Genomic DNA, 26,852 nt, shown 5'->3' on the forward strand with positions numbered 1-26,852 from the left:
GAGTACAGTTGGGCGAATGGTAAAAGGAAGTTACAGCCTCAGCAGATGCAGAAACAGAGTTACATGATCAGCTACGCTCGGTACGTCCTGTCACAGCCACTGGTCCAAACATGCTGAATCGTGCGGATGCCATTATTCGTGCCGACCAAAGCATCACAACTCGACAATTGGCTCACAGTTGTCGGTCAGCATTGAAAGTGCCTATGCAATGACAGAGCCTCTCGGAGACTCAAAGAGCTGCTCACGATGGGTTCCACGAATGCTCACAGTAGACCACAAGAGTCAAAGAAAGACCATTTCATCTGAATTGTTGGAGAGTTTTGAGACACACTTTGAAGATGAGGAGAGTGTCAGTCATCCAGTGAAAATATGGCTACGCCTACAGGACAACAGCTTTTACCAGCTGGGAATACATTGTAAGTAGGCCGTATAGGTTTTTTTTATTGGTAACGCCACGTAGCGCTCTGTATGAAAATCACTGGCTGTGCTGTGTGCAGTCGGTGGCTGGTTTGCATTATTGTTGGCTATTGTAGTGTTGGGCAGTTGGCTGTTAACAGCGCGTAGCGTTGCGCAGTTGGAGGTGAGCCGTCAGTAGTGGTGGATGTGGGGAGAGAAATGGCGGAGTTTTGAGAGCGGATGATCTGGACGTGTGTCCATCATAGACGGTAAATTTGTAAGCCTGGATGTCAGGAACTGATATATATATTATGACTTTTGAACACTATTAAGGTAAATACATTGTTTGTTCTCTATCAAAATGTTTCATTTGCTAACTATGCCTATCAGTAGTTAGTGCCTTCAGCAGTTTGAATCTTTTATTTTGCTGGCAGTAGTGGCGCTCGCTGTATTGCAGTAGTTCGAGTAACGAAGATTTTTGTGAGGTAAGCGATTCATGAAAGGTATAGGTTATTGTTAGTCAGGGCCATTCTCTTGTAGGGATTATTGAAAGTCAGATTGCGTTGCGCTAAAAAATATTGTGTGTCACTTTAGTGAATGTCTGAGTACGTTCAGTTTTACTTGGCTGTTTGAAAATCAAATAACATAAGATGTTTATCAGAGCAATCATTCATTAATTTTTCTAAGGGGACGTTTCAACATGCTCTTCCACAACGTTGGCGTACGGCTGTAGAGCGTGATGGCGACTACATAGAAAAATAGGACGTGGACAAGACATGTTGATGTACATTGTCACCAAATTCTGACTCTTAACAATAAATATTTTTTGAGAAAAAAAAGTGGTGCATTACTTACTGTACGACCCTCATTGCAAGTCTGCATGGTGCCCTTGTTCGGCGTGTATAACTTTCCAGTCTGCTGTTTTTTGTACTTCAAAGAATCTCCACATTTGCACGTCGTGACCAATAAGAGAAGAACACATGACAACACAGCAACTTGTTTCGGGAAATACAGTTCGGTAACAGATATGTTAACATATATTATTTGAAGAAAATGTTTAGTTTTTCGCCAAATAGTGCCTCATTTATAACTCTTGTGATCTGCCGGTCGTAACAATCCGTTACACAGTACTGCTCAGTGGCTTGTGCATATGCAGCCTTCAAAAACTGATAGTACATAAATACAGAGTTTTACAGATTTCGTTAGATAGTAGATGAGACACACCTCCCTACTTTAAAATCAGTTTTACTCTCGTTAGAACTAGAGCAACTTTCCTAGAAGCAGTTGTCAAACAGAGCATTTAGCTGTTGTTTTGCGGGATATCTTGTCACGGTTACCTGTTACAAAACTGTAATAATTCCAATCTACTGTTGGTAAGTAGTCCCCGTGTAGGAAATCGACGGTCTAGTTGAAATTCTTTAAAAATGGATAAAAAACAGTCTCGATAGCAATAAAATGTTAAGTTGACATGGTAACCGGTTTCGACCAGAATGTGACCATCTTCAGGACATTTACACCACGGTGGTAGGCGGTGGCGGTGAACGAACCAGTTGTCGTGGCTCCACGAACGTCAACTACTGGAGCAGTTTCAATTTCCATTTACGACAGAGTATTTCCGCAAACCCTGTGACAGAACAACTGGTTGTAGTGTTCGGAGCAATGAGAGGGAAGTTTTAGTGATATTGGAAATTTGGGGCAGACCTGCTTTGATGGTCTACAATAACTCGCGATAAGCAGTATGCCCTCGTTTGGACCCCTGTACGGCACTTATTTACATTTTTCACGATATATTCAGAGATGTATGCAGCTGCAGCGCAGTTACCTGTAGGTGACGAGGCCCCAGTTCTCCATGGCGCCGGCAGAGAAGTCAGGGATGGACAGCTGGTCCATCTTGGTAATAGTAGACTCGTTGTAATTGATGCCAGTGTAGTTTTCCATAGCCTGTGGAAACACACACAGAGACATCAATCTCTGACACTGACAACTGCAGAAAAGCCTTTGCTGAGACTAAGCAGTGAGCTCACCGTTCAAATTGATCACAGGATATGTCGAAGTCGATAGTAATTTCAGATGGCTCCAGATCACGTGAAACGATCTGTAGTAGAGGAAGCTGCCTGGACTGATCACCTGTTTCCCGTATCCTGATATTTGTGGTCTGATACATCCTCATTTATTCAATGTAATTCCATGTAGTTTTAGTAGATATACAAAGCGCGTTCAACAAGTAATGCAACGCAATGATTTTTGAAAGCAGGTTACCTTAGGGTTGGGATGTTTTGGGGAAGGAGAAGAGACAGCGAGGTCATCGGTCTCATCGGTTTAGGGAAGGACGGGGAAGAAAGTCGGCCGTGCCCTTTGAAAGGAACCATCCCGGCATTTGCCTGGAGCGATTTAGGGAAATCACGGAAAACCTAAATCAGGATGGCCGGACGCGGCAGGTTGTCTTATCCAGTATTCCAGCGCACCATACTATTCCCCACTCTTTTGGCTGCAAAACACTATTTTCCGATATAACCACTGTTCATTGCAATGGCCTTACTCCATCTTACTGGGAGGGCCTGAATGCATGCATGGTACCAGTCTGATGGCGATGAACCTATGTTTCGTCTTCTCTGACGTTGTTCGGCATAAAATTGTCACGATCATCTTCGTAACGTGGCAAGCAATTCGGCAGAGATGGTTCTTCGTTACTTTTCACGGTCTTCTGTTGGCGATGAGGAACCCAGCGGGTACATACATTAAGAGTTCCCCAGTTGTTTGGCCAGTGTGTCAGCACTACTAGCAGAGACGCCCAGTTGTGCAGCGAGGTATTTAACTGAAAACCGTCGATCACCTCGAGTGAGAGTGTCCGCACGTTCCAGCACTGCAGGCGTCACAGCTGTCTGCTACCGACCAGCACGCGGGAGACCGGACAGGTTTGCGGGTCCTTGTTGGGATAATCACAGACGCCTTGCCCAGCTGCGCACCTTGCTTTTATTCAGTGCCAGGTCTACGCAGACATTATGCAAGTGCCTTTGAATACCTGCGCTGCTCTGGTTTTCCGCCAAAAGAAACACAACGACCCCTCTATGCTTGGAACGCACGTACGTTACAGATGCTACACTACTGGCCATTAAAATTGCTACACCACCAAGATGACGTGCTACTGACGCGAAATTTAATCGACAGGAAGAAGATACTGTGATATGCAAATGATTAGCTTTTCAGAGCATTCACACAAGGTTGGCGCCGGTGGCGACACATACAACGTGCTGACATGAAGAAAGTTTCCAACCGATTTCTCATACACAAACAGCAGTTGACCGACGTTGCCTGGTGAAACGTTGTTGTCATGCCTCGTGTAAGGAGGAAAAATTCGTACCATCACGTTTCCGACTTTGATAAAGGTCGGATTGTAGCCTATCGCGATTGCGGTTTATCGTATCGCGACATTGCTGCTCGCGTTGGTCGAGATCCAATGACTGTTAGCAGAAAATGGAATCGGTGGGTTCAGGAGGGTAATACGGAACGCCGTGCTGGATCCCAACGGCCTCGTATCACTAGCAGTCGAGATGACAGGCACCTTATCCGCATGGCTGTAACGGATCGTGCAGCCACGTCTCGATACGTGAGTCAACAGATGAGGACGTTTGCAAGACAACAACCATCTGCACGAACAGTTGGACGACGTTTGCAGCAGCATGGACTATCAGCTCAGAGACCATGGCTGCGGTTACCCTTGATGCTGCGTCACAGACAGGAGCGCCTGCGATGGTGTACTCAACGCCGAACCTGGGTGCACGAATGGCATAACCTCATATTTTCGGATGAATCCAGGTTCTGCTTACAGCATCCTGATGGTCGCATCCGTATTTGGCGACATCGTGGTGAACGCACATTGGAAGCGTGTATTCGTCATCGCCATACTGGCGTTTCTCCCGCCGTGATGGTATGAGGTGCCATTGGTTACACGTCTCGGTCACCTATTGTTCGCATTGACGGCAGTTTGAACAGTGGACGTTACATATCAGATATGTTACGACCCTTGTTCTACCCTTCATTCGATCCCTGTGAAACCCTACATTTCAGCAGGATAATGGACGACCGCATGTTGCAGGTTCTTTACGGGCCTTTCTGGATATAGAAAATGTTCGACTGCTGCCCTGGCCAGCACATTCTCCAGATCTCTCACCAACTGAAAACGTCTGCTCAATGGTGGCCGAGCAGCTGGCTCGTCACAATACGCCAGTCACTACTCTTGATGAACTGTGATATCGTGTTGAAGCTGCATGGGCAGCTGTACCTGTACACGCCATCCAAGCTCTGTTTGACTCAATGCCCAGGCGCATCAAGGTCGTTATTACGGCCAGAGGTGGTTGTTCTGGGTACAGATTTCTCAGGATCTATGCACCTAAATTGCGTGAAAATGTAATCACATGTCAGTTCTAGTACAATCTATTTGTCCAATGAATACCCGTTTATCATCTGCATTTCTTCTTGGTGTAGCAAGTTTAATGGCCAGTAGTGTATTTTGCACGACTCCTTCATGGTGTAGCGTTTTGATGAGCAGCAGTTAGTATCGAGCAGCAGTGTATTTCTTGAGAGAGAGAGAGATTGGGGACCAGCCCAACATTTGCCTAAACGATTGTGAAACACAACTTAGAAAACACACTCAGAGTGACCGTTTCACGAGGTCAGCAGTCATTCAACAAGCGGAAACTGACTCACTTATTTGTCTCACAAGTTAGCTCGCTGCGCTTCAGGCTATAGGGTCATCTCTTAGTGCGTTTGAGCTGTGATGTAATAAAAAGAAAATTCCAGTGTCTGGGGTCTGTCACGTGGAGAACTGCTGGGAGTACCTGGAGTAGGGCGGGGCTGATGGACGCGGCGTACTTGCGTTGCTCCGTGGCGCTGGGCCGCGACCACAAGTTGTGCGAGTCGTCGTCCTCCGACGTCGTCGCGTCGAACTTGGACACAAGCACGGCGAACAGGTAGGTCGACATCTTCGGCGTCTGCGCGAACGTGTACTGCGTGCTGCCGTCCGACCTGTGGGAAAACGCGTGTCAGCTAGGCCGCAGAACTATGGCGCACACTCCCTGGGATCCTTGAGTTGCCGTGGCCAAATACACGAAAATAAAATATACAAGCTATACAGAAGCAGACTTCAACAAGAATATAATAATTCCAATCCCAAAGAAAGCAGGTGTTGACAGATGTGAAAATTACCGAACTATGAGTTTAATAAGTCACGGCTGCAAAATACTACCGCGAATTCTTTACAGACGAATGGAAGAACAGGTAGAAGTCGACCTTGGGGAAGATCAGTTTGGATTCCGTAGAAATGTTGGAACACGTGAGGCAATTCTGACATTACGACGTATCTTAAAAGAAAGATTAAGGAAAGGCTAACCTACGTTTCTAGCATTTGTAGACTTAGAGAAAGCTTTTGACAATGTTGACTGGAATACTCTCTTTCAAATTCTAAAGGTGGCAGGGGTTAAATACAGGGAGCGAAAGGCTATTTACAATTTGTACAGAAACCAGATGGCAGTTATAAGAGTCGAAGGGCATGAAAGGGAAGCAGTGGTTGGGAAGGGAGTGAGACAGGGTTGTAGCCTCTCCCTGATGTTATTAAATCTGTATATTAAGCAAGCAGTAAAGGAAACAAAAGACAAATTCGGAGTTTGTATTAAAATCCATGGTGAAGAAATAAAAACTTTGAGGTTCGCCGATGACGTAAATCTGTCAGAGACAGCAAAGGACGTGGAAGAGCAGTTGAACGGAATGGACCGTGTCTTGAAAGGAGAATATAAGATGAACATCAACAAAACCAAAACGAGGATAATGGATGTAGTCGAATTAAATCGGGTGGTGCTGAGGGAATAAGATTTGGAAATGAGACACTTAAAGTAGTAAAGGAGTTTCGTTATTTGGGGAGCAAAATAACTGATGATGGTCGAAGTAGAGAGGATATAAAATGTAGACTGGCAATGGCAAGAAAGCGTTTCTGGAAAAGAGAAATTTGTTAACATCGAGTATAGATTTAAGTGTCAGGAAGTCATTTCTGAAAGTATTTGTATGGAGTGTAGCCATGAATGGAAGTGAAACATGGACGATAAATAGTTTGGACAGGAAGAGAATAGAAGCTTTCGAAATGTGGTGCTACAGAAGAATGCTGAAGATTAGTTGGGTAGATCACATAACTAATGAGGAGGTATTGAATAGAATTGGGGAGAAGAGAAGTTTGTGGCACAACTTGACCAGAAGAAGGGACTGGTTGGTAGGAGATGTTCTGAGGCATCAAGGGATCAGCAATTTAATATTGGAGGGCAGCGTGGAGGGTAAAAATCGTAGAGGGAGACCAAGAGATGAATACACTAGGCAGATTCAGAAGGATGTAGGCTGCAGTAGGTACTGGGAGATGAAGAAGGATAGAGTAGCACGGAGAGCTGCATCAAACCAGTCTCAGGACTGAAGACCACAACAACAACAACAACATCGTTGAGGTCGATTGTGGTGGAGCTAAGCTTGCTTCGCTTTTCGCGTGTTTTATCTCCCGGGTTGGCTGGCGAAGCGCGTTGGTTGTTAGCCTTCGACGGGTAACCCTCGAGATATCGTCACATTCTCTGGGAGACGAGTGTCTACGGCTGCCGAACGAGCGTGATGACCGTTATATGTGGTGGAATGAAGTTGATCGGGCGTTTTGGCGACATGGGCAGCTTGGAGATGCAAGTTCTATGACTTTGATGGGAACAAAATCTGAAGTGAATCGATGAACCTGTGGAACCCGCTCCTTCGTATTGTGTGCGTGATATGAGTAAGTGCTCGTAATTGTGTTTTGTTGACCGACGCACAGAGGGGCATTTAAATTTTATTATTATTGTCAGACTTTCATAGTCGAACTTTAAGATGGTGTAGAGGAGTTCATTTGGCCTAGTTAAATGGTGGTCATTATTTGATGGCTTTCTCAGAAGTTTTACTAGTGCTCTGTGTTTCTTGTGTAACGTCCCCGTAGAAAAATTTCAAAATGACAGTGCTGGAAAACCTCTTACGTTATTTGATTATCAAACAGCTGAGCAAAATTGAACGTACTCAGACATTTCTCTCTTTTCTTATTCTGATCATCGCTAAACTGACACACAATATTTTTAGCGCAACGCAATCTGACTTCCAATAATCCCTACAAAAGAATGGCCCTGACTAACAATAACCTATACCTTTCATTAATCACTCACCTCACAAAAATCTTCGTTACTCGAACTACTGCAATACAGCGTGCGCCAATACTGCCAGCTAAATAAAAGATTCTAACTACTGAAATCACCGACTACTGATAGGCATAGTTAGCAAATGAAGGATTTTGATAGAGAACAAACAACGTAATTACCTTAATAATGTTCAAAAGTCGTGATATATATATAAAACCTATCAATTCATGACATCCATCTTTACAAATTTCCTATATATATATATATATATATATATATATATATATATATATATATATATATATATATAACCTATCAATTTATGACATCCATCTTTACAAATTTCCTTTTTCTGGCGGACACACGTCCAGATCGTCAGTTCTCAAAACTCTGGTATCTGTCTCCCCACATCCACCACTGTTGGCGGCTCACCTCCAACTGCGCAACGCTACGCGCTGTTCACATCCAACTGCCCAACAGTACACAAGCGAATATTGCAACAATGAGTCCAACCAGCCACAGACTGCACACAGCACAGTCAGTGATTTTCATACAGAGCGCTACGTGGCGTTGCCGACATAAATACCTGAACAGCCTACTTACACTTGTAATCAAATGATTTCATCTTGAAGTTTTCGAAGCCTGCACTCTATTAATACTGTTGTCCATGCCTAAAATGCTTAAGGTCGCAGTTGCGAATTGGTCAGTAGCGTAACGTGTTCATTTACACGTTTACCCATATATCGAGTCAAAAGTTCTGCCGAGTGTTTCTATGTTTCAGAGTTTTTGGAAAGACTTTGCCAGCGCCTTGACGGGGAGTGAAATGCCATCCGAGGTCGAGGACTGGCAGTGTTTAAGAAACTGGCCACTACTGGGAATTGTTCACATAGCGCCTTCCCAAGTTTAGTATTTATCTCTCTTCCGCCAAGGCGGGTTAAGCTGGTAGATACATTTATATATATTGTATGTAACCTGTTCTTATACGAACCTGTTTTCTTAAATATTAGCGACTGGTAACTGGCTAACTTTTAAATTGCATAACATCTGCTGAGTTACTTGCGCAGCTCTTTCTAGTAGTCTTTTATTAAAAAGGTCTGAGCGCGTGAACATTCATTTTTAAACATCAGTGTTTCTGTTGTAGTTTTTTATGTAAGTGGTTGTGTCATGTTATGTAATTGGATCTTAGCTTCGGATTAGTGTTGAAATGTCATTAAGTCGCCCTTTATTGGTAGCTGTTTTCATTATATGTAATTTGAGGGAAATCCTGTATGGGAGTTTGACTTTCTGAAGTTTGTCAGTAATTCTGTTTTCTTAACAAGGGAAAATGAAACGGGGGGTATTAGTGCCTGGCAACGTTAAATTTGTAATCGACCTTTTAACAAGTGCTTCTTTAACGGATTGAAATAGTAAGTTTATACGGGTATTTTAGTGTAGAATATTTTAAGAGTAGCCATCTTAATGTAATAACTGGTTTTAACGAGTTTATGAAGTCGCTGTGTGAAGTAATTGATAATTGCTATACTTAAGGTTTTTATAAATGCCTGGCACATTAAGTTTTTCTTAACTTTCTCTTAAGGGACTGTTTATTTGAGTACTGAGTACGTTGGGTTTCTAACTGTATTCTCAAAGCTTTATCTAGTGGCTCGTCCACAATTTGTAATTGTCAAATTCCTTAAAAGGCATAATGTCAATAAACTGTCTTAATTATAAAACGTGACTACCAACCATGATTCCATCCCGCTTCCTCTCTTATGGACTTTTAACATTGCAGCGCGTCAGCATAAGTGAATAATTTAATGATTATAAAGAATCCGCCTCGATCGCAAATAGAAACCGGATGTTGACCTAGGTTTCGGCGCGGATAACCATGCCTTCTTCGGAACACACTAGAACTACAAACTGCCTAAGGAGGCATGGTCCATCATTAACACAGAAATCCCAGAAGAGCAAAAGACTCGCATAAGCTGTAAAGTAAACGGTACGTGTGTAACATGTCAATAGCTGTACTTAACACAAACGTCAGAAGCGTGCCTCCTCAGCCCAGCCAAAGTTTACCTGAGAGCCCGCGGCCCACCGAACGTTGGCTGGGGTGATAAAGCACGCTTCTGACGTTTGAGCTAAGTACAGCTGTTGACACGTTACACACGTACCGTTTACTTTACATTTCATGCGAGTCTTTTGCCCTTCTGGGCTTTCTGTATTAATGTTGGGCCATGCCTATTTAGGCAGTTTGTAGTTTTAGTGTGTTCCGAAGAAGAAATGGTTACCCGCGCCGAAACCTAGGTCAACATCCGGTTTCTATTTTCAATCGAGGCGGATTCTTTATAATAATTATATAGGATATGTTGGGTAAGTGTGGTACGAACAAGGGAATCCACGTACCACTGAGAAGGCAGTCAGACAGGGCTGTAGCATGCCCCGTATGGCATTCAGTTTCTAGCGGCGAGTGCTGTGCTTGGAGGGTGGTGCACCTGGGAACCAATAGCCGATAACAGGATCCACTGAACGGACAAGTGGTACACAGCGCCATTAGCAGTTTTTTGGCATTTTCTACTGTCTTTGTTAATGTGGACACGATGTTGTGTTTTGTGCTGCGTTTATAAATATTACAAGTCCACATATTTAAATGCTGTATTATAAAAAAGAAAGTGACGAACCACGAAGAAATTATACGAAGGGTCAGAAATTGGTAGATGTAATGTACATGTACAGACAAACAAATGATTACACTTCCAGAAAAATTGGATAATCTATTCAACAGGAAGGGATTCACAAATTGAGCAAGTCAATAACTTATTGGCCTGACTCAGGCCCTTATTTCTTTCTGTCTTTTTTTCTTTTGCTTACACGATAGTCCGGCAGCGATCGCAGGGTCGGTGTGGTTACAACGGATTTGGCAAGGTTAGTTTTAGGGGTGGCCGGATGCCCTTCCTGCCGCCACTCCGTAACCCCGGGGATGGAATCAGTTTACCCCAGATGTATGCATCTAGTGTAAATCGTGAAACAGTGAGAACATGTTTTCAAATGTCTGCAACACGTGTAACTTAGGCGGAACGTGGGGAGCAGCCCAGTATTCTCCTAGCGGGATGTGGAAAACCGCCTAAAAACCGCACAAGGCTGGCCAGCACACCGGTCCTCGTCGTTAATCCGCCGGGCGGATTCGATCCGCGTCCGGCGCGTACCCGAGTCCAGGAAGCAGCGCGTTGGCGCGCTCAGCTACCCTGACGGGTCGACTCAGGCCCTTATGCTGTTATTCAGCTTGGCATTGATTGGTAGAGCTGTTGGACGTCATTCTGGGGGATATCGTGCCAAATTCTGTGCAACTGACGCGATGTATCGTCAAAATATGAAGATGGTTGGAGAGCCCTGCCCTTAATTGGGGAGAGATCCGGCGACCATGCTGGCCAAGGTAGGATCTGGCAAGCACAAGTAGTAGAACGTCTCGTCGTTTGCAGACTGGCATCCTCTTACTGAAGTACATGCCCAGTATGGATTGCCGTCGAGAATAACAAAACCGGGCATAGAATACTGTCGACAACCAAAGGGTTCCTGTTACGAAAAAGACTGGTACCCCGGACCATCAAGCGTGGTTGTTGGGCCATATGGCGGGCGACACGCAGGTTGCCACTCCAGTGCTGTCAAGGTTATTTCCAGACAAGTTTTCGGCCAGGAATCACATTGGCTGGAGTGTAATTGACTTCCGTTATGATATCCGCTTCGACGTGACCCATGATAACCAGCGAAGACCTGTGTGGAGACGCCCCACACGGCGGTGGGGTATCAATCTGACTGTCGCCCGTTATGGAGCCGACAACCAAGAGTGACGATCTTTGGTGCCATTTCTTTTCGTGGCGGGATCCATTTGGTTGCATCTGCGAAAAACTTATAGAGTGATACTCTATGCCCCGTTTCGTTACGCTTCATGGCAAGCTATCCCGGGATTACATTTCAGCAAGATAATGCCCACCCACACGCGGCAAGAATTTCCACTGCTTGTCTTCGTGCTTGCCAAACCCTACCTTGACCAGCAAAGACGTCGGATTTCTCCCCAGCGGAGAACGTTTCTATTACTGTAGGTACGACTCTCAGGCCGTCTCGGGATTCACACGATCTAACGCGCCAAGTGGACAGAATTTGGCACGATACCACTGAAAAGCAGTCAAACAACTCTATCAATGCCAAGCCGAATAACTGCTTGCATAAGGGCCTGAGCTAGACCAATGCGCTATTGACTTGCCCAATTTGTGAACCCCTTTCCCTTGAATAAATTACAAGTTATTCTGAAATTTTATTTGTTAGTCTCTACATATACATCACATCTACTGATTTTTGTCCGATTCTAATGATTACTACGTGGTGCGTTTATTCTCCTAGGGTGTATGTTGAAGTTCTTTTGAACTACTGTTAATTCTTCAGTTACATCTTCTTATGGTGAATAAAATTCTATATATTTTTAAAACGAATTATACAACGTATGGTCGATCAATCAATAGTTCGTCAGTCGTGCAGCATCTTGAAATGGAAGGTCTTCTACCATGGAACTCGTAATAGTTGCAAATTAACTCTCTTTTATTGTCTTAACAAACCTTTGGGTTAGTTGTCAATAGCTTCAGTTTCAAAATGTTTTTAACTTGTAACTAATTTTTTGTAACAAAAAATGGTTCAAATGGCTCTGAGCACTATGGGACTCAACTTCTGAGGTCATTAGTCCCCTAGAACTTAGAACTAGTTAAACCTAACTAACCTAAGGACATCACACACATCCATGCTCGAGGCAGGATTCGAATCTGCGACCGTAGCGGTCGCGCGGTTCCAGACGGAAGCGCCTAGAACTGCTCGGCCACACCGGCCGGCACACGACTCACAGACATTTGAAAACATTCGCACTATTTCATGACTTGCACCAGACGCAGACAGCTGGGGTACACTACTTCCGTCCCAGGGGGTTTGGGGTGGCGTCAGGAAGGGCATCCGGTCACCCTCTGCAATTAACACTGCCAAATCCGTACTAACAAAGCCAACCCCGCGTTGGAGCGGGACAAAGGCCCGAGAAAGGAAGAAAGAACTAACAGCGAACATTTGCTACTTTCTTCTTCGTTTTACAGGAAATTCTCTGCTTGCAGCTGCTGTGTATGATGAAAATATTTGTAAGGACCTTTCAATGTATAAACTTGTATGATGCTTTACAGGCTCTTTGTTTCAATTGCTGTCACAGATAGCGTGGTACGTTCAACTAACCAGTCTTTCTTCTACATAATTATTTCTTATTTGTTTGCTGTTATATAACACATTGGCTCTTGCATTCGTTTTAGTATGTACATAACAGATTTCATTTGAAGATTTAAAAATAAGAATGCTATGGATGATGCAACGGTGTTGTGTACTGCTAGTACATTTATAATATTACGTGTGGGTGGTTAATTCCCTGCAAGTTTTTGAAAGTAAGCCAATAGCAATATTTACATAACTTTGTTACTTAAGGCAGTTCTTCTTTTGATTTGTCTGTCCTCAGACCTGAAGATGGTTGATACTGGCAGCCATTTGCAAAAAGAAGTCTTTTTGCCTTTTTATGATACGACTGAGACCGTATATGATATAATTTTTACAATTTTACATTTGATTATAATCTAATACATTCTTCGTCCTTCACTTTTCAGCTTCCATAAACAATCAATTCAAATACGGCGTGGTATCACCACGCGGCGAAGGGCAAATAGATATAAATTAGATCTCGTAGAAACATTTTTCAAAGCAGTATCACATAGTTCATTACACAAATTTGTGAAATGGAGGCTTCATCTTCCATTGTTTGAAGATGAAATTTTTTTCCTGGAATTCGAGTACAGCTTTCCCTGCTTTAAATGCAACAGCAGGCGATCAATTCAGGTGAGGCAATTTTACGAAATATGCATGTTTATCTCCATCTTCTGAACCGTTATGTAATCAGGGAGTTCAGACCACGGCATTCTCACGGGCCAAGTACCACGAACACAGTTAATAAATGTTGAAGGAATCTGAAGACTATGAAAACAACGCAGTTAGCGAACGCGCCTCACTCATTCGTTTTGACGCGAAGACATCTATCTCTGATTCCTGATCGCATATCAGAGGAGATTAGAAGCGAAGATTAAAAGTGATATAGGTAGGAGTTTTGTAACGCATGGGACCGTCTTATCTCTTTGTGGAGAGGGGATTAGAGATCGGGCCAAGAACATCGTTTCAAATCCGTAAGACTCGGCTTAATAACATTCTATATTTGGGTAATCGATCATTAAACAGTCCTATTAACACTGACATACAAATCCTCTTATCACTCTCTGTTAAGAAATTGTCCCTGCGGTCGCGTTCTTGCCTCAAGAAATCATGCTTGGCCGAGAAGTTAAGTACTTCAGACTCCGACTCTTGTGCTGCGCACCACGATTCATCAGTCTAAATATTAAAGATTATTGAAATTTAATATTTACGTATTTACAGTGTGATTCTGTAATGATGCTACAAACTATCAGGGATGCTAGACAAAAGTAAATGTATCAATTTGAGGTAAGGGACCCTGATCCGGAAACGACCAAGTTATAAGCGAAAATCTTTCTGAGAGTGGGCCTCTTTTACTGCAATCACTTTGCTTTCCCTATTTTTGGAGGAGGTCGTGTCGATCAAAACAAGAATTAAATGTTCAGTAAACATGGGCTCTAAAGTGCACACCTAGAGACTATGAGACTTGTTCGTCTTTTTTTACAGTGAAACACACCTCTTCTACGGAACAAGTGCTCGTAACTCTTAAGATATGCACTTTAGAGTCGTTGTTTACAAGACATTTTTGTTTGTTTGAGTCGGTATTACCTCCTCCCAACATAAAGGAAGCATAGAGCTTGCAGTAGAACAGATCCACTGTCTGAGTCATTAGTACGATTTCCGCTCGCAGCATTAGATTGGTCGTTTCTGGACCAGGGCTCCTTAATTAAAATTGATTCGTTAACCCTTTTCCATCATTCCTGAAAGCTTTTAATACCATCACGGGATCACCTTAGATGCTGTACCACTGTACAGTGCACGGCGGAGAGTAATTCGCAGCAGTTTTAGCTATTTTCTAACTTATTCGAATTCAGTATTAAAAATAAGGAAGGATGGATGATTAGAATTTAATGTCCCACTGACAATGAGGCCATTAGAGACGGAGCACAAGTTGATAAAGGATGAGGAAGTAAATCGGCAGTTTTCTTTCATAAAAATCATCACCTTAAACGATTTAGGGAAATCGCGATAATTATAAATCTGGATGGCGAGACGTGCATTTTAATCGCCGTCTTTCCGGATGCGAGTCCAGTAGGCTAACCATGGCGTCACATCGCTCTGTTTGCGTGGTGAGTGAAAGAAAAGCGACTGATGCCTCAGTAATCACCCTTTTCTCTTAGTGTGAGGCATACTATGGTGCCAGAACGGCTTCCGTGTACTCTTCCTTCAATACCGGTCATTATAATTATCCTACAGAGTATCGACAGAAACTCATCGTCTCTTTCCTCCGGATATTTCTATTACGTATGCCGAGCGTCTTGCATCTTCTTAACGGCAAAAGTCGTGCATGTACACTACTGGCCATTAAAATTGCTACACCACGAATATGACGTGCTACAGAGACGTAATTTAACCGACAGCAAGAAGATGCTGTGATATACAAATGATTAGCTTCTCAGAGCATCCACACAAGGTTGGCGCCGGTGGTGTCACCTACAACGTGCTGACATGAGGTAAACTTCCAACCGATTTCTCATACACAAACAGCAGTTGACCGGCGTTGCCTGGTCAGACGTTATTGTCATGCCTCGTGTAGGGAGGAGAAATGCGTACCATCACGTTTACGACTTTAATAGAGGTCGAATTGTAGCCTATCGCGATTGCGGTTTATCGTATCGCGGCATTGCTGCTCGCGTTGGTCGAGATCCAACGACTGTTAGTAGTATATGGAATCGGTGGGTTCAGGAGGGTAATACGGAACACCGTGCTGGATCCCAACACCTCGTATCACTGCCAGTCGAGATGACAGGCATCTAAATCCGCATGGATGTAACGGATCGTGCAGCCACGTCTCGATCCCTGAGTCAACAGATGGGGAAGTCTGCATGGCAACAACCATCTGCACGAACAGTTGGACGACGTTTGCAGCAGCATGGACTATCAGCTCGGAGACCATGGCTGCGGCTACCCTTGACGCTGCATCACAGACAGGAGCGCCTGCGATGGTGTACTCTACGACGAACCTGGGAGCACGAATTGCAAAACTTCAGTTTTTCAGATGAATCCAGGTTCTGTTTACAGCATCCTGATGGTCGCCTCCGTGTTTGGCGACATCGCGGTGAACGCACATTGGAAGCGTGTATTCGTCATCGCCATTCCGGCGTTCACCCGGCGTGATGGTATGGGGTGCCATTGGTTACACGTCTCGGTCACCTCTTGTTCGCATTGACGGCACTCTGAACAGTGGACGCTACATTTCAGATGTGTTACGACCCGTGACTCTACCCTTCATTCGATCCCCGCGAAATCCTACATTTCAGCAGGGTAATGCACGACCGCATGTTGCAGTTCCTGTACGGGCCTTTCTGGATACAGAAAATGTTCGACTGCTACCTTGGCCAGCACATTCTCCAGATCTCTCACCAATTGAAAACGTCTGGTCAATGGTGGCCGAGCGACTGGCTCGTCACAATACGCCAGTCACTACTCTTGATGAACTGTGGTATCGTGTTGAAGTTGCATAGGCAGCTGCACCTGTACACGCCATCCAAGATCTGTTTGTCTCAATGCCCAGGCGTATCAAGGCCGTTATTACGGCCAGAGGTGGTTGTTCTGGGTAGTGATCTCTCAGTTTCAATGCACCTAAATTGCGTGAAAATGTAATCACATGTCAGTTCTAGTATATTTGTCCAATGAATACCCGTTTATTATCTGCATTTCTTGTCGGTGTAGCAATTTTAATGGCCAGTAGTGTAGTAAGACGCTACACACAATTCGAAACGTTTACGATGAAAATAGGGGCCGCTATGATTTTGCGTTTGGTGCTCATTATACCATATGTTGCTGGGTATGAAATTTAGCTAACATGTTGAATTTTTATTTAGACTTGGGACGAGATCCCTATCTGTCACTGACCTCGAGAAAGTGGATCCAATGTAGTGCGCTCACTCCCGATCTCACGCCCGCGAAAATGAAATATTCACAATATCCTTCATATGTCCTAAACCTCTCGAGACATCGAAATGAGATTATGGGAAGTGATAGCACACAGGGAGGAGAGTATTTTGCCAATTCGTAAACGCATGGAACTTTCTTATCTTTTTTTATATTTTTCACTCCAAGGACCGTAAATTTTTAGAGTTAGCGACAGCCAGTGAAACATAGGTTTCCTAGTATGAAAATATACATGAAATATATTCTATTACGTTACTACAAACCGAAGCAATTATGTTTCTCCTAAGCAGTTCAGCTTTCTGGTTGCCAATTACTTGTTTAATCAGGCACTATTATGAGTGGAGTGTTGGGTTTAGGGATTCGATTGATTTGCGAAGATATTGTGGGTGTTTGAGGAGATAGGATACTTTATTAACTGGAATAGACTACGTTTGGGGGAGTGGGACGGGGAAGAGGGAAGATATGTACGGAAAGGGACTTACGGGATTTGGAGGGAGTGGCCAAGGGAGGAGGACTTAAGAGACGGGTAGGACTGCTGTTACACGGGGTAAGGAGGATTTGAGGCATTCATTTGGAATGGAAGAAGTAGGGTAGGTCGCGTTGAAAGGATTTCAGGAATGATTTGATGGTTCGGGAGGGTAAAGTAGTTGAAAATATCCTGCGGTGTGTAGAAGTGTAAGGAAGGTGAGATGTGTTGATAGAGGTGTGGCAGCAGGTAAGCGATCTCAAGGATGGGGAATAATGGTGGGGTCTTGTAGGATTGGTGAAGGTATTTCATGTGAATTCGGCAGTGTGCCCGGCCGGTGTGGCCGAGCGGTTCTAGGCGCTTAAGTCTGGAACCGCGCGATCGCTACGGTCGCAAGTTCGATTCCTGCATCGGGCATGGACGTGTGTGATGTCCTTAGGTTAGTTAGGTTTAAGTAGTTCTAAGTTCTAGGGCACTGATGACCTCAGATGTTAAGATCCATAGTGCTCAGAGCCATTTGAACCATTTTTTTTTCGGAAGTGTGGGGAACTTATTAAGTGGTTCAGGAAACAGGTTGTGTGTGGAAGACGGATACCAGAAGCATTGCTGCGAGCATGACACTCCAGCACGTACTTTGCTAACTGTCTAACCCGGTGCACGGTGCACGGTGCGCGGTCCTAGTTGTACGTCGCCTAAGTAACGACTTACTGGGACAACAAAAAATTTATTTTCAGTACTTCATGCAATTATTGACCGAATTTAAAAATTTAAAATGCTTTTATGTTCTACTCATTAACAGACAAAATTTTATGACAAAAGTTTAACACAGGAAGGCAAGTAATACAGTTAGAAACTGTATGTATATCTTGAGGCAGCTTGTAACACCTCCGATTTTTATCCCGACCTGATCTGATCGAATAGCAGCCTAATATTTATTATTAACATGGCTCTGAGCACTATGGGACTTAACATCTATGGTCATCAGTCCCCTAGAACTTAGAACTACTTAAGCCTAACTAACCTAAGGACAGCACACAACACCCAGCCATCACGAGGCAGAGAAAATCCCTGACCCCCGCGGGAATCGAACCCGGGAACCCGGGCGTGGAAAGCGAGAACGTTACCGCACGACCACGAGATGCGGGCTATTATTAACATGACCGTGAACCTAATGAGGCTGGTAATCGGAATTGACTGCTACGGAAGTTGTTACTTTCCAGTTCGTTCTTTTCAATACTATAATCCTGAATGTCTGGTAAAAAGGAACATCAACACAGTTTTACTAATTACGAACTTATATTCTTCTCAAAACACAAAAAAGGAGATAGCTACTGCCTTCGTCATACATATCTAACTACGGATAATCTCAGCACAGGCTTTCTTCATTTTCCATTATCGTCACACGCTAATCCATCACTGCATCCAACACTGCAATCCAAGGTTAGGCCGGCGCGGTAGACGCGAAACCAAATATCGGCGCTAGTAACGTCACTGATCACTTTTGTAATGATACTTCTTCACTTTCCCGGTTTTAATCTATTACATAGGGGTCTAACCACGGCGATGGCGACACCCTTCTCCGTTAAAGACCTTATTTCAACAACGGTCTTCACATACATACTACTCCCGCCAACCACACTGGCGCATCTCCACACTCCATCTCGCAACGCGTCACAATCGATTGTTCGCCCTATCGACCTGTGCCGAGTGCAAAGTTATAGTAAGGGCCTACGGACCCCTTACAAGCTTAAATCACGGCGCACGAATTACCGGGATCATATTCGTCCACTATTTGAGAAGGAGAGCACTTGGCCTCTTCCAACAAGCCTTACACACTGTCTCATACTTTAAAGTAACTTTTTCTCGCTGACACTCTCCACAAAATGACAAAAGGAGGAAGAAATATTGCTTACTACGTTTTCCCTATTGGTGTGGTAAAACTTTAGCATCAGGTGCAATGTTTTAATTTATTGCTTGTTTACAACTAAATCTATTTGCAGCACATTTTGCATTCAGTATCCACGTATATCACTGAGTGTGTTAATCCTGCATTTTATTTTCATTGTCACAGCTTCCCAATCTCGAAGGCAACAAGAATTTTATATAAGTATGTCCTTCGACTGTATTTCATTAGCTGCTTGTTTTAAATACAAATGCTGGTGCCTCAGCATCGTCTTCTACTCCCTTGCTTGTCAGCGTTGCTCTTGATCTAATGCACTATGAAAGGTTGTCATTTTATGATGTAATAATTGACTTAAAGTAAAACGTTACGAATGTTTAATTATTTTTCATTTGGTTCATTTAATGTCCTAATCTGATTTTTAAATACTTTTCAGGAAATTATTCGGAGCAATTTTCTGCATCGGTCACCTTTATACAATGATGCAATTGATCGGCTGCCACTGTAGCGACTTGAAGTGGACATTGCAAGATCGGTGCTAGAACCCATCTCCACCCAGAAGTTCCACACGAAGTCCGATTCCTTTTTAGGGCATTATTTTATTACAAGCCGAATACAAAAAAGCTTTAACTATGTTTTCACGGTCACTCATCAACGTGTTAACGAGTTCACCGATTTTAATTGCTCCCATCAAAATTATAATTACCCTTTCTCACCTTCGGTTTATTTTAGAACGAATGTTGTTGTTGTTGTTCTGGTCTTCAGTCCAGAGACTGGTTTCATGCAGCTCTCTATGCTACTCTATCCTGTGCAAGCTTCTTCATCTCCCAGTACCTACTGCAACATACATCCTTCTGAATCTGTTTAGTGTATTTCTCTCTTGGTCTCCCTCTACGGTTTTTACCCTCCACGCTGCCCTCCAGTACTAAATCGATGATCCCTTGATGCCTCAGAATATGTCCTACAACTGATCCCTTCTTCTAGTCAAGTTGTGCCACAAACTCCTCTTCTCCCCAATTCTATTCAATACCTCCTCATAAGTTATGTGATCTACCCATCTAATCTTCAGCGTTCTTCTGTAGCACCACATTTCGAAAGCTTCTATTCTCTTCTTGTCTAAACTATTTATCGTCCATTTTTCGTTTCCATACATGGCTACACTCCATACAAATACTTTCAGAAACGACTTCCGGACACTGTACTCGATGTTAACAAATTTATTTTCTTCAGAAACGCTTTCCTTGCCATTGCCAGTCTACATTTTATATCCTCTCTACTTCGACCATCATCAGTTATTTTGCTCCCCGAATAGCAAAACTCATTTACTACTTTAAGCATCTTGTTTACTAATCTAATTCCCGCAGCATCATCCGATTTAATTCGGCTACATTCCAATATTCTCGTTTTTATTTTGTTGATGTTCATCTTATATCCTTCTTTCAAGACCCTGTCTATTTCCTTTACTGCTTGCTCAATATACATCGGCGATAGGCTACAACCCTGTCTCACTCCCTTCTCAACCACTGCTTCCATTTCGTGCCCCTTGACTATTATAACTGCCACTTGGTTTCTGTACAAATTGTAAATAGTCTTTCGCTCCCTGTATTTTACCCCTGCCACCTTCAGAATTTGAAAGAGAGTATTTTTTTTAGAACGAATATTTAAAAAAATAAATGCAGAGGAAGAGCGATTATAGTGTACCTGCAAAATTATATCACTGTACGATGCATAGTTCGGGAGATATGACGTTTTATACATGGGAGTTCGATTTATTAAAGTCAGGAATGGGCGTTTTAGTAGTTTGGAACAATCGGAAAAACGTGGCAGGGCTTTATGCAGTGAAGGGCCTAATTTATATTATCAGTATTGAGTAGTTGTCATGTAGTAGGGCAGTGGAAAACGATAAAGTATCAACTTAACAGATAATTCTTTACAGTGAAGTGCACTGGGATGTGGATGTTGTGGCTACATTACAACCTGAAAGGCGACTCAGAGCGCCGATAAGAGAGTGAGATACTTACATGGGGGCTGTGCTCGTCGCTTCGGTGTTGGCGCGCGCCGTGTAGCCCTGAGGAGCGATCACCGTCGCCTGGAAGGTGGCCCGCATTCCAGGCTCGTCGAAGCAGGGGAAGGCGCGCCTAGCTGCCGTGGGCTCCATGTGCGTCGTCGCCAGCCACCTGCAGGCATTAACAGCGTCACTGCTAGTTGCCAGGTTCCATATGTCATCAACTATGTACATCAGGACTCGTTGAAAACTTACATCAGATTGGTTGTTGCCGAAAATATCAAATATTCTGAATGGACAAAATATTAGTAACCGCCTTAAAACAGAAAATTGGTCGGTTTGGTTCAGCGCAGATAGTTTCTAAATGGTTCCAGGTGATCATGTGAACGTCTACCACTGACATAAATATTGGAGTTTGTGTTAGTTGTGCACTACATAGAGGCATTCGCCCTCACTACCAGCAACCCTTCCCACTCCCGCGTCATGCGTGTGGCCTGAAGCTGTGAAGCCACAGGGGTCATAACGACAGACTGTAGACAGAAGACCACGCACGTTCAGCGGGCTGGCAGGTGGCGGCTTGAGTGCCACCAACGGTCTCTGGCCCTACGAACCTGCTTCGTTCTGCGTGTTATGTGGCCGCAAATTCATCCAGCTGTATCACTGGCGCCGCTCGTGTACACTGCTGGCCATTAAAATTGCTACACCACGAAGATGACGTGCTGCAGACGCGAAATTTAACCGACAGGAAGAAGATGCTGCGATATACAAATGATTAGCTTTTCAGAGCATTTACACAAGAGTGGCGCCGGTAGTGACACCTACAACGTGCTGACATGATGAAAGTTTCCAACCGATTTCTCATACACAAACAGCAGTTGACCGGCGTTGCCTGGTGAAACGTCACAACAACGTGTAAGGAGGAGAAATGCGTACCATCACGTTTCCGACTTTGATAAAGGTCGGATTGTAGCTTATCGCGATTGCGGTTTACCGTATCGCGACATTGCTGCTCGCGTTGGTCGATATCCAATGACTGTTAGCAGTATATGGAATCGGTGGGTTCAGGAGAGTAATACGGAACGCCGTGCTGGATCCCAACGGCCTCGTATCACTAGCAGTCGAGATGACAGGCATCTTATCCTCATGGCTGTAACGGATCGTGCAGCCACGTCTCGATCCCTGAGTCAACAGATGGGGACGATTGCAAGACAACAACCATCTACACGAACAGTTCGACGACGTTTCCAGCAGCATGGACTATCAACTCGGAGACCATGGCTGCGGTTACCCTTGACGCTGCATCACAGACAGGAGTGCCTGCGATGGTGTACTCTACGACGAACCTGGGTGCACGAATGGCAAAACGTCATTTTTTCGGATGAATCCAGGTTCTGTTTACAGCATCATGATGGTCGCATCTGTGTTTGGCGACATCGCGGTGAACGCACATTGGAAGCGTGTATTCGTCATCGCCATACTGGCGTATCACCCGGCGTGATGATACGGGGTGCCACTGGTTACACGTCTCGGTCACCTCTTGTTCGCATTGACGGCACTTTGAACAGTGGACGTTACATTTCGGATGTGTTACGACACGTGGCTCTACCTTCCATTCGATGTCTGCATTTCAATAGGATAATACACGACCGCATTTTTCAGGTCCTGTACGGGCCTTTCTGGATACAGAAAATGTTCGGCTGCTGCCCTGGCCAGCACATTCTCCAGATCTCTCTCACCAATGGAAAAAGTCTGGTCAATGGTGGCCGAGGAACTGGCTCGTCACAATACGCCAGTCACTTCTCTTGATGAACTGTGGTATCGTGTTGAAGCTGCATGGGTAACTGTACCTGTACACGTCATCCAAGCCTTGTTTGACTCAATGTCCAGGCATATCAAGGCCGTTATTACGGCCAGGGGTACTGATTTCTCAGGATCTATACACCCAAATTGCATGAAAATGTAATGACATGTCAGTTCTAGTATAAGATATTTGTCCAATGAATAGCCATTTATCATCTACGTTTCGTCTTGGTGCAGCAATTTTAATGGCCAGTATCGTATTTAGGCTTTCGCCGAGCCTCTCTAGGCTAGTCTTTTCCTTCAAGCCCACTGGTCAAGGTGTCGATCACATGAGCGGTTTATTAATCAGAACTCACGCTAAGGGAACATAGGAACCAGGGACACCGTACCGCATCTAGTCACCGCTTCCTGTGGAATCGCCAGAAAGTAACCAATACGGCGGGAACTGCTAAAGGACTTTGGTATTGAAACTTAATTTCATTCTGACTTTGGTATTGGCTGTTGCCATTATCTCACATTGTTACTGTTCTGCTAAAGAGTGGACTGTGACATTGAATTCATCCATTATTGCAGCACTCTGCCAATTTACGTAATTGTGTAAATTCAGTGATTACCACGAACTAATGCAAACAGTTCCTGTTATCAGCTTACTACAGGAAGGAGATATTGTTTACGTGCTTGTTCAACATTGTTTACCTGGACTGCGCTCTGACTGTGCTTAAACCAGTGCAGGACATATCAAGTTTGTTGTATGGAATCAATGGAGTGATGGATCTACACAGAGACATGAAGAATTTCAGAAATGAGTTATCGTATTTGGAAGTAACCATTACAACACCATGAATGAAGTTCCCCGATTTGTTGGTGTATCAGTGCAGACTCCCCAATGCGTCTACGACACGGGTGGCCAACATTTCGGCTTTTGGGCCATGCCCGCTCATAAGTGCTAAAGGGCTCAGCCTCGGTGTACATTTCGTCCATCGCCACGTCGCGCTGTCTGAGCGTCAGGAGGGAGAAGAAGGGAAAACTGCGGATGTACCGCATTTAAATGACAGTGCAGTCGTCTTGGTTTTATTTTTCACATTTCTCAGTAGCATACACCACAAACAAAAGAAATTTTTGGTTTTATTTATTTTGTAGCGCACTGAAAACACACTTTTCGTGTGGTACAATCCGTCGGCTTGCACACAGACGCAGACAGTTTCACAGAGTTTCACATTCAAGTTGCCACGTAATCGTGACTTACTTAGTTTCATAATCGAATAAAGGTCATTCACAAAAACAAGTCGATCAAAATATTGTAACACTTACGCAACCTCATTATGGAGAGCTGGAAGCGTAACCTGAGGAAAGCATTTTAGATGTCCTGGGCGCTTTAATGTAAAACGATTTGTCATTAAAACTGGAATTATCTTGCAGGAAAGTCAGTTAAATATGTACACGTACAGGAACGCATGCAACTAAAACGACAAAGATCTCGAGAACACCTCGAAAATGGATGTAACCTTTAGAAAACTATGCTCTTAATCCTTTCAAGGCCACAATGAATTTCTCAAAGCTCACGTTTTCTTGAACGACAGTGAGCTTAGAGAAATGGATTGTATTTTGTCAGAACGTGTCCCTTCTACAACGCAATATTCTTTTTAAACACTTCCCCATCAAATCAGAAGAAGTTACTTTTTAGTGTCTTACTGTGGGAAGTGTGCAGTCAAGTCTACTTAAAATGCGAAGTCTGCATTCTGGATGTTCTAATTTTCGTTCCTGCACTCATTTCTCTTTCATAAATTTGTCGCAGACTTCAGAAATTTTACTATTCGTACTACCAATTTCTTCAGTGTTCCAAGCCTGCAAATTTAGCCCAGAGGTTGAAAATACCGCTACAGTTGTAAAGTTCTCTTATTATCACACGACCGGTTTCTGGTTCTAATACGCCCATCTTCAGGTGTCTTAACTTCGTGCAGTGACCCCCGAGCGCCGCAGTGGACGTGTACGAGGCGCGGTTTGCTACCTACGAGCTCAGTAACTGTTCCTCCTCGACCTTCGGTTCAGAACACGACGTGCACGCAAAGCGTTATGTGCTGGACATCCATCGTGTTGATCTCACATAAGTATTCTGGTTCTTAACGGCACTTCATGCAGAAGAGGAGGAAGAATTCGTCTGAGGAAGTTGGCATACTCTGTATCGTTTAGACTACCATTGATGAAATAAGGGCCAATAATTGTAGTACCAAGCATTCCACACCAGACGTTAACTCTCCATTGACGCTGAAGTTCCACCTGTCTAAGCCATGGTGGGTTGTCACTGGACCAATAATACATGTTCCTTGTATTTACCTGTCATTTGTTTGAGAAGGAACATTCATGGCGAACAAGTTCGGGTTGGCGAGGATTTGCTGCTGTACCCACTGACAGAACTGTATACGATTCTGGAAATCATTCCCATGCAATTCTTTATATAGGTGTACATGGTAAGGATAAAACCGGTGACGTGCAGGAATACAATGTACACTGGTTTTAGGAATGCTAATCTCGTGTTCAAGCTGTCGTGTGCTCACATGTGGATTCATAGCAACGCAAGCGAGAACAGTAACTTCGGCAGCTTCGTCTGTGCAAGTGCTACGACGATTGCGTTGTCGTTCGTTGAAACTTTCCGTTTCCTGAAGCGTCGCAACAAGACGAGAAAACATCCTTCGGGAAGGTGGGTTCATGTCAGGATATCGCTCTCTGTACTTCGCCTACCTTCAACAACAACAACAATAAAAGAAACGTTATGTCGATACAGTTTGTAGGAAGTACAGCCTTTACTGTATGCCTACTCTACACAACAGTATTTTAAAGGACTAAACTACTGTACTAAATGTACCTGTACATAAGAAAACAGTATTGCAATTACTGTTCTGCTAACTTACATTCCCTGTAGATGAGTAGCATTTCTACCTTCTCTTCGTTGGTGTACATTCTACTCAGACAACTCTTTAACTGACGATGGTTGACGGAATGATGGGCGTGCATTCTACTTATGTTATGTCCTCTGTCAACGACAGCACGTGGATGTGTTCCGTTACCCCGAGTACCTGCACTAAGCGCTGGGAGCGTCAACGTCAAAGTTGTGTTGTGTTATTAATAACGTTGTGTTTCAGTGAATGGTACACCGTGATACATTTTTGAATAGGTCTTTAGGAGAGGAAATAAATTACCTAATAAAAAATACAGGGTACTATTTAAAAAAGTCAAACCAATGTTTATATCTTTGTAAAAAAAAAAAACAAAGATACAACGAAAGCAGTCATGCTGATGATGTCCCCCCGACGGCTAAAGAACATTTTCTTAAAACATTTTGTGATTTGTATCTGGACAAATAGTTATTTAGGGTGGTCAAGATAAATGGGACACCCACTATATATTCAGGGTGGTCCATTGATAATGACCGGGCCAAATAACTCACGAAATAAGCGTCAAACGTAAAAACTACAAAGACCGAAACTTGTCTAGCTTGAAGGACGAAACCAGATGGCGCTATGGTTGGCACGCTAGAGGGCGCTGCCATAGGTCAAACGGATATCAACTGAGTTTTTTAAAATAGGAACCCCATTTTTATTACGTATTCGTGTAGTACGTAAAGAAATATGGATGTTTTAGTTGGACCACTTTATTCGCTTTGATAGATAGCGCTGTAATAGTCACAAACATATGGCTCACAATTTTAGACGAACAGTTGGTAACAGATATTTTTTTTTAAATGAAAATACAAAACGTAGTTACGTTTGAAAGTTTAAATTCGGTTGTTCCAATGCGATACATGTACCTTTGTGGACTTATAATTTCTGAGAACGCAAGCTGTTACAGTGGGATTACCTGTAACTACCACTTTAATGCAATAAATGCTCAAAATGATGTCCGTCAACCCCAACG

General features: G+C 43.7%; 1 protein-coding gene across 1 annotated transcript in view; it reads right to left on the bottom strand.

Moving 5' to 3' along the window:
- LOC124616282 (aminopeptidase N-like) overlaps positions 1-26,852 on the bottom strand; it is a 147,295-nt gene that overhangs the window by 105,646 nt on the left and 14,797 nt on the right. Inside the window, exons 3-5 of the mRNA XM_047144585.1 lie at positions 21,157-21,312; positions 5,235-5,421; positions 2,219-2,337 (exon numbers count right to left, since the gene is read on the bottom strand). Coding sequence (XP_047000541.1) covers positions 2,219-2,337; positions 5,235-5,421; positions 21,157-21,312 — 462 coding nt within the window. The remainder of the gene's footprint in view (positions 1-2,218; positions 2,338-5,234; positions 5,422-21,156; positions 21,313-26,852) is intronic.

The sequence above is a fragment of the Schistocerca americana genome, chromosome 5, assembly GCF_021461395.2.
Source record: "Schistocerca americana isolate TAMUIC-IGC-003095 chromosome 5, iqSchAmer2.1, whole genome shotgun sequence".
NCBI lineage: Eukaryota > Metazoa > Arthropoda > Insecta > Orthoptera > Acrididae > Schistocerca > Schistocerca americana.